The sequence below is a fragment of the Corvus kubaryi genome, unplaced genomic scaffold, assembly GCF_017639235.1.
Source record: "Corvus kubaryi isolate FWS band 111438036 unplaced genomic scaffold, C.kubaryi_AGA036_p1.0 36917, whole genome shotgun sequence".
NCBI classification, from domain to species: Eukaryota; Metazoa; Chordata; class Aves; order Passeriformes; family Corvidae; genus Corvus; species Corvus kubaryi.
Genome location: NW_024580981.1, coordinates 12,099 through 19,825, shown reverse-complemented (window position 1 = coordinate 19,825; position 7,727 = coordinate 12,099). Strand labels below are relative to the sequence as shown.

The 7,727-nt window shown below is 59.3% G+C and overlaps 2 protein-coding genes and 1 long non-coding RNA gene across 4 annotated transcripts in view; 2 read left to right on the top strand and 1 right to left on the bottom strand.

Moving 5' to 3' along the window:
* Positions 1–794: 794 nt before the first annotated feature.
* Positions 795–4,465, bottom strand: LOC121660773. The gene is made up of 2 exons (XR_006014776.1): positions 4,318–4,465; positions 795–4,006 (listed from the first exon to the last, which is right to left on the bottom strand). It is a non-coding gene; the product is annotated as an uncharacterized LOC121660773 (long non-coding RNA).
* A 35-nt stretch (positions 4,466–4,500) lies between these two features.
* MRPS12 (mitochondrial ribosomal protein S12) lies at positions 4,501–5,499 on the top strand. 2 transcript variants are annotated; one of them, XM_042020228.1, is made up of 3 exons: positions 4,501–4,538; positions 4,871–4,929; positions 5,008–5,499. In XM_042020228.1, the coding sequence occupies exons 1-3, from the start codon at positions 4,516–4,518 to the stop codon at positions 5,388–5,390; spliced, it is 465 nt and encodes a 154-aa protein (XP_041876162.1). In that variant the 5' UTR covers positions 4,501–4,515; the 3' UTR covers positions 5,391–5,499. The 2 variants fall into 2 exon arrangements, with proteins under 2 accessions (XP_041876162.1, XP_041876163.1); XM_042020229.1 differs by lacking the exon at positions 4,501–4,538 and adding an exon at positions 4,672–4,763.
* Positions 5,500–5,932: 433 nt separating this feature from the next.
* SARS2 (seryl-tRNA synthetase 2, mitochondrial) overlaps positions 5,933–7,727 on the top strand; it is a 4,372-nt gene continuing 2,577 nt past the window's right edge. The window contains exons 1-6 of the mRNA XM_042020223.1: positions 5,933–6,199; positions 6,404–6,499; positions 6,782–6,811; positions 6,888–7,028; positions 7,133–7,187; positions 7,327–7,390. Of these exons, the coding sequence (XP_041876157.1) occupies positions 5,933–6,199; positions 6,404–6,499; positions 6,782–6,811; positions 6,888–7,028; positions 7,133–7,187; positions 7,327–7,390 (653 nt within the window). The remainder of the gene's footprint in view (positions 6,200–6,403; positions 6,500–6,781; positions 6,812–6,887; positions 7,029–7,132; positions 7,188–7,326; positions 7,391–7,727) is intronic.

The window sequence follows — 7,727 nt, the reverse complement described above, 5'->3', positions numbered from 1 at the left end:
ATGGGGCCCCGAAATCCAGCGTTACAATGGGGAACGTCACTGGGAACGGGAACAGCCCCTGAAATCCAGCGTTACAATGGGGAACGTCACCGGGAACGGGATCAGCGCCCAAATCCCATCGTTAGAATGAAATAAATTAGAAATGTCATTGGGGTGAAACGCGTTGGGTTGGACGGGATCAGATCCAAAATCCCAGTGTCACGGTGAGGTAAATGAGAAGCATTGGGTGGGAATGGGATCAGCCCCGAAAATCCCATTGTTGGAATGATTTTTATCCATCCATTGGTCACTTTTGTCCAACGTCCCCCCTTTTATCCAATTACTTCCATTTTTCCCCAATTCCAAGCTTGGAAACACCAGGAGCACTAGAAATTCCCACTTGGAAATGGGATTAATCCATTGATTACCTCACCTAGACCAAGAAACAGCCTTAAAACACCTCAAAAAGCGACAAAAATCCCCTTTGCGTGGATCCCAGCACAAGGACCAGTGCTCTGGGGCACAATCCCAAGGTTTGGCTGATTCCATTCCCTGTTTTTCCATGTTTTTCCTGCGGGTTCCAGGCCCCGAATGAGCTGAGCTGGGAGAGTTTTGGGAATGTGATCCCAGTGGGGCCATGAATCCCACTGGGAATGGCCCCAAAATCCCGCAGATCCCGGGCGGATCCATTTTTCCCACTTCCACTGCTTTTCCCGGTGCCAATTTCCTGCCGTTTCCTCCCATTTTTTTCCGGCTCCTCAGCTCAATCCCATTTTCCAGGCTCCAGAATCCCACCGCTTCCAAGGTTTTCTCACCATTTTTCCCAATCTTTGAAGTTTTCCCCTTAAATCAATGATCCATTATGGAAGTTTTTCACCTCCACTTCGGGCCCAGTCACAAACTGTCGGAATTCCGTATGTTCCCCATTTTCCCTGCTCATCCTCGGCTGATCCCTCTTTCCACCTTTCCAGGACACTGCCGGGATCCTCCCTGGATTGCCAAAATCCTGGCTTTGGATGGAAAATTCTCCTGGTTTGGGGAAATTGCAGCTGAATTTGGAGCGGGAGGATTAAAATCTGCTGCATTTGGGCTTTTCCTGCCGGGACTTCCAGGGGAGATCCACCGATGATCCAGGCCAGCCGGAACGCTGGGGAGGTGCAGCATCCAGGACCTCTGGACACCAAATCCACAGGATTTCACCCTGAAAATCCCCCTTTTTTTGGCACAGTTGGGGAAAAACTGGTGGCACTTGGCAGGGGCAGAGGGGTCCTGAAGAATTTCAGAGGGTGGGATGGGGGCCAGGAGAGGGTGAACTTATTCCTCAGCCCTTCCCAGGTCGCATTCCTGGGATCCCAGTGGGGTTTAATTTGTCACCAATTAACGAGGAACTGAGTCCACACTGGGCAGAATATTTTTGTATTTTCCCTAAAATTCCCCACAAAATTCCCCAAATTCCCCCCAAACCAGCGGCATTTTGGCTGTGTCCTGGTGGGAATCGTGCTGGCAGCTTCGGGATGAAAAACAAAGGGAAAAGTAAAGGGAGAAAAAGGCGCCCAGAAGCGCTTCATGCCTTCCCATAAACCCCAAGCACAGGAAAATCAGATATTACTGGGCAGGAGAGTGTCCAGGAAGGGATTGCAATGGGATTTTCAGCAAATTTCAGGATTTTCAGACTAGAACTGCAGGAATTTCAGGAAAGCAAACACCCAGGGTGGCAGCATGGCATTCCAGACACGGCACTTGGCTTCATCCCGCTTCCCAAATTCCAATATTCCCACTTTTTTCTCCCTTGTGTGGAGCTGGTCCATCCATCCCATCTCTCCTCTCTTTGCCCCAAACTGCTCTATTTTCCCCTAAAATTCCAGGTGGGCCCCTACGGTAGCAGAGAGCCCCAGGAAGACGGGGAGAGGTCCCAGGGAGAGCTGGGGTTGATCCCAAGGGATCCCAAAGGGATTCCCAGGGAATCTCTGCTCCGGAGCCTTCCCGAGATCCCACTGGGGGGACGTGGTGAGAAAATTCAACCAGATGGAAAACTTACCTTGTCTTCCCACTGCTTATTCCCGGGTTCTTTCCCCTAGAGTTCCCTGAATCCTGAACTCATGCTGGATTTGATCCTTTTGGGAAAAAGAGGGAACAGCCAAAGTCTCCGCTGGAAAATCCCTGAGCCAGTTTTTTCCTCTTGGGGAATTATTTTCCTGGTGTCAGCCAGAACAGGAAGAGACTCAAAACCCTCCAATTCCACATCTTCCATGAAAAACTTCCACCTCCAGAGCCCCTGGGGGGAATTTGGGATCCTCAGGAAGCAGCTCCTTAACGCAGCAGGGACAGATCAAAGCGTCCCGAGAACTCCTGGAATTCCGGCAGAATCGGTAAAAGCGTGTTTTCCTGAACTTCACGGGTGGTCCCGATGATCCCTGGAGCTTTTCGCGTGCCAGAGCTGCTCTGGAGCCCCAAAATCCCAGTCAGGTCCTGCTGGGAGCAGGCTGGGGTTGCTCTGAGGTGTTGTTTTCCTTAAGAAACCCCAAAATCCAGGAAGGGGTGCCGGGCAGTCCCGAACCTATGGGTGAATCCCCCGGGCTGGAATCCTGGGATTCCCCCAATGGGGTCACATTCCCGGGAAAGGGAGGCCGGAAAGGCCGGGACTGGAGCGCTCCGGCTGGGAAAGGCGGGTTGGACTGGCCCAGCTGGATCTGCCGGAGGAGACGGAGGAGGAGGAGGAGGAGGAAGAGGAGGAGGAGGAGGAGGAAGAGGAGGAGAGGTGTCGGCCTTTGCCTAGGAGGAATCCCGGAATTCCAGGAATCTGGTGACCCAGGAGGACGTTCTCCTCCTTGGGGGAAAAATTCCAGGAAGGGAATCGGGAGATCTGAACTCCTGGGAGAAGGGAATCAACTGCTCAAAGCTTCCGTGGTCGCTGGGAAAAGCAGGAAAGGGGAGAGGAGGGAAAGGAGGGAAAGGAGAAAGGAGTGGAAAAAGAAAAAAGGAGAAGGGGGAGAAGAAGGAAAAAAGTGTAAAAGAAAGAGGAAAAAGAGATATTCCAGTGGAATTCAGCTCTTTTCCTGCAGCAGGAAGTTTCCTCGGAGCTGGAAGTTTAGGGAGAGGGAGGGAGGGAGGAATGTCGGGAATCTCGGGCTCGGGGCAAAGGAAGGGCCAATTAAAGATGATCCAATTAATCAGTAACAATGCTGTCCATGCATAACAATCCACCAAAATCCGGGAAAACGGCAAATCCCTCCTGAGGCTGGTTCGGAAACACCCCCAGAAAACCCAAGTATTCCTCCCAGGGCTCCAGGGAACCCAGGTCTTATCCCATGGGAATGAACAAATTAAAAGATTAATTAAAGCCACGGGCAGGAATATCCTTGGAATTTCCTCCTGGAAAATCCGGATCAATTCCTGCTCGTCCCGCAGCTGTTAACGAGATACTGATGACCAAACTCCCACCTTTTACCCCCAAACCCCAACAGGGAACGGCGGGAGGGGGAAGTTTTTGGCCATTTCCAAAGGATTGTTGGATCTTTTCCACATCCGGATATTCCCCATAAACCCAATTTCCACTTATTTCCAAGCCAGTTGTGGCTCAGTCCCTCTCTCCAACCATTACTTATTTCAAACTTCACTAAAGTACAGCCAAAACACAATTAAAAGTCCAAATCCAGAAGCTCTTTCTGGTATTTTTTTCTCCTTTTCCTTTGAGGAACGGCGACAGGAATACCACCAAGAACATTGAGAATGGCGATTTCCCTTCCCACTGCGCCAAAACTGGGGGAAAACGCTGTTTTTGAGGAGTTAGGACATTCCTGAGGAATCCCAGTGCCCGTCTGCCTTGGAGTCCCTGACCCAAATCCACAGGAAACGCCGAAAAAATCGAACCCAGGGCTCTGGGGCTGGATGGGAGCGTGCGGAGGAGACCCCCAAATCTCCGTAGGATAAAAAATTCTGGGAATTAATTCCGGATCCGTTTCCTACCTGCCACGAAGGGAAAACTTTCCTGCCTCAGCTCCGCATTCCGGGTCCTTCGGGAAAAGTGCTGCACGGGAGGAACGGAATTCCCTCAGGATCACCCCCAAACTCCCCTTTTTGGGGTGTTTTTAGGGCGAGGGGCGGTTAGATCCACATCCCGCTGTTCTCCGGGAATTCCAAGGTTTCCAAAGGCTGCTGCCACCGCCCCCCCGGGGGTTTGGGGAGCCCCGAATTGCCCCCAAACCCACCGCCAACCCCCCACCTCCATCATCACAGAATTCCTTGGCCCTGGACGGTCTCCAAACCTCAGTTCCCCCCGAAATCCCCTAAATTCCTCCCGAGCGCCCTCAGCGCCCCCCGGACCCCCTAAGGCCTCACTCGGCCGCCGCCGCCGCCATGTTGGGATGGAGCCACATCCGGGTCCTCCCACGGCCGCGTCGCCGCGGCGACAAACCACGCCCACAAGGGGCGGGGCCACGGCGGGAGGGGCGTGGCGAGCCAAATATGGGCAAGGAGCGGAATCCGGGGAGCCGAATGTGGGCAAGAGGCGCGGCCTAGGGCGGAGAGGAGCCGAATATGGGCGGGGAAGGCGGCTTGGGGTGAGGTTTAGGGCGGGAGAGGCGGGGTTGGCTGCAGAACAGGCGGGGTTTAGGGCGGGGAGCGGGGCCTAAGACGGAAGTTGATGCTGAGGGGGTCGGTCTCCGCACTGTCACTCCCCCCCAGAGATCGGGGCGGGATTAAGCGGTAGTCTAACCAATCACCGCACAAATCACGGAGATTGGCATCCCCGCTATCCAATCGCAGCGCGGCGCGTTCGGATCCGGGTAAGATGGCGGCGCAGCGCGGGGAACGTGGCGGCTCCGGACCTGCCGCTGCCCCCCGGTCGCCGGCGCCCTCCTCAGGCAGTTCTGACCGTGCGTTCTCCCCTCAGAGCCTTGGAGATGTCGCTCCGCGCCGCGCTCAGGACCGCGGCCTCGCTGCCCCGTTGCAGTGCGTAAATCGCCCCCCTTCCCCAAAACCCGCCGCCCCGCCAAAACCCCCTGACCCCTCTCCGTGTTGCCCCCGCAGGTCCGCGGCTGCTCCTTCCCTCGCTGCCGCCCCCTCCTCCATCCGCCGCCATGGCCACTCTGAACCAGATGCACCGGCAGGGCCGCCCCGCGCCCCCTCCCCGCAAACTGGGGCCCACCCTGGGCCGCCCCCAGATCAAGGGGGTGGTGCTGAAGAACCTGATCCGAAAGCCCAAGAAGCCGAACTCGGCGAACCGCCGGTGTGTACGGGTGCGTCTCAGCACAGGCCGCGAGGTAATCGCCTTCGTGCCCGGCGAGGGCCACAACCTGCAGGAGCACCACGTTGTGCTGGTGCAGGGTGGGCGCACCCAGGACCTGCCCGGCGTCAAACTCACCGTGGTGCGTGGAAAGTACGACTGCGCCCACGTGCAGGCGAAGAAATGAGGAAGGACCTCGGGATGGGGGTCCTGGGAATGCGCCCAGGCCGGGATGAGGTTCCCCAGTCGGGGACACGCTGGCCCTGGGTGTTGTTTAGAATAAAAGTTGGCAGTGATGCGGGTTGTGGTGTGGAGTGATGGTGAGGGTATTGGGAAGGGTCTTGGGCGCACTGGGAAGGGTCTTCGGGAGACTGGAGGCACTGGGAAGGGGCCTTTGGGAGACCTAGAAGGGTCCTGGGGGCGCTGGGAAGTGGCTGCTGGGGCACGGGGGAGGACTGGGAGGCCCTGAGAAGAGTCTGGAGAGAGATCTGGGGACGCGGGGGGAGCAGCTCAGGGCACTGGGATGGCCCTGGGGGTGCCACTGGGGTCACAGGGCGGGGGTCACTGCGGTCACCGGACCCGGCCCGCGGCGGGTCTGAGGCCGGGGGCGCGGCCAGGCCGCGAGGGGGCGTGGCCAGAGCTGCAGGGCCGGGGCTGTCCGCGCGCGCCCGGCCCCGCCCCCGGCTCCTCCCCCACGTGACCCGCGCCGGCCGCGCGCCTGTGCTTAAGATGGCGGCGTGCCGGGCACTGCTGGCTGCGGGCCGCGCGGCGGGGGTGGGCGGGCGGCGCGGGGCCGCGGGGAGCGCTCCCGGCCCGGGGCCCGTTCCCGGAGCCGGTGCGGGGGACGGAGCCGGGCCCGTGGCGGGGCGGAGCCGCCTGTACGAGCACGTGCGGGAGGGGCTGAGCGCGCGGCCGCAGCTCGACGTGACCGCGCTCAGCGAGCGCGACGTGGAGCGGCGGCGCGGTTCGCTGGGGGGCGCTGCGCTCCGGGAGATCGTGAGGGGCGGGAACGGGGGGGGGGCCCGGGGGGGGCGGGGCCGGGGCGGTGCTTGGCACGCGGGGTGGGCGTGACCTGGCGCGCGTGGGCGTGGCCTGATGGAAAGGGGCGGAGACTGAAGGTAAATGGGGCGGGGCTATGGGGCCCCGCGTTTGGGTGTGGCCGCCCCGCCCACCTGAGCCACGCCCTGGCTACGCCCTCAGGTGCGGACGTGGTCGCGGCTGGGGCAGGTCCGGGACGGCATCGCCCGGTTGGAGGCTGAGAAGGGGCTCGTGGCCCAGGGGGTCCGCGAGATCCTGGTGAGATTCCCCCGGATCCCTCAGTTCCCTTTGGAGCCCTCAGTTTCCCCTGGCATCCCCCCCGGAACCATATATACCCCCTTGCACCCCCCGGAACCCTCGGTTCACCCCTGGGACCCCCAAAGTTCCCCCTGAGTCGCTCTGGTCCCCACTCACTTCCCCCTGGAACTCCCCAGGATCCCCCTCCCTTTCCCCCTAAACCACTCCCAAGATCCCCCCCGCCCTGCCCTGCTCTCTTCACCCAAACTCCCCAGGATCCCCTGACCCCTTTTCCCCCCCCAGGCCTCCCACGACAAGGCGGCGGCCAAGACGGTAGGGACTTAATTTTATGGGGGGCTCGGGGTGAGGTTCCTGGATCCCCCCTCCCCTCACGGCGGCCGTCCGGCAGCTCCCAGAATTGGCAGCGCTGCGGGAGCGGGGCCGGAGTCTCCGGGGGCAGCTCCGGGTGCTCGAGGCTGAGGCATCTGACCTGGAGCAGAGATTTTACCTGGGGGCCCTGCAGTTGCCCAACAGAACCCACCCCGCTGTGGTGAGACCCCAAAAACCTTCCCAAAATTCCCCGGAAACCCCCCTGACACCCGCTCTGGCCTGGGGTGATTTGGTGTAAAAAATCTCCCCCTTGTGTCCTCCCAGCCTGTTGGGGATCAGAGTCAGGCCCGGCTGCTTGAGGTGGCTGGTGAGAAACCAGGTAAGGGGGGGAGGTGGTTTGGGGGGTCTGGGGCGGTTTTTGGGTATGGGGGGGCGGGGGAGAAGGGGGCCCGGGGGGGGAGTGTGGAGGGTCTGGGGTGACAAAAGTGACAAAAGTGACAGAGATTCTCCCCCTGCAGTGTTTGATTTCAAGCCAAAGGGACACCTGGAGCTGGGGGAGGGGCTGGACATCATCCGGCAAAAGTGAGCAACACCTGGAGGGGGGACCCTTCTGTCACACACCTGTGACCCCTGTCACGCACCTGTCACACTCCTGTGACCCCTGTCATGCACCTGTCGCACACCTGTCACACACCTGTGACCCCTGTCACACACCTGTCACACACCTGTCACACACCTGTCACACACCTGTGACCCCTGTCACACACCTGTCACACACCTGTCACACACCTGTCACACTCCTGTGACCCCTGTCACACACCTGTCACACACCTGTCACACACCTGTCACACTCCTGTGACCCCTGTCACACACCTGTCACGCACCTGTCACACTCCTGTGACCCCTGTCATGCACCTGT

Bases quoted from the DNA above. Each gene is read 5' to 3' on its own strand.
- MRPS12 (XM_042020228.1), top strand. From the start codon at position 4,516: ATGGGCGGGGAAGGCGGCTTGGG. The intron at 4,539-4,870 runs GTGAGGTTTAGG...TTCTCCCCTCAG, and splicing joins GGCGGGGAAGGCGGCTTGGG to AGCCTTGGAGATGTCGCTCC. The intron at 4,930-5,007 runs GTGCGTAAATCG...TTGCCCCCGCAG, and splicing joins GGCCTCGCTGCCCCGTTGCA to GTCCGCGGCTGCTCCTTCCC.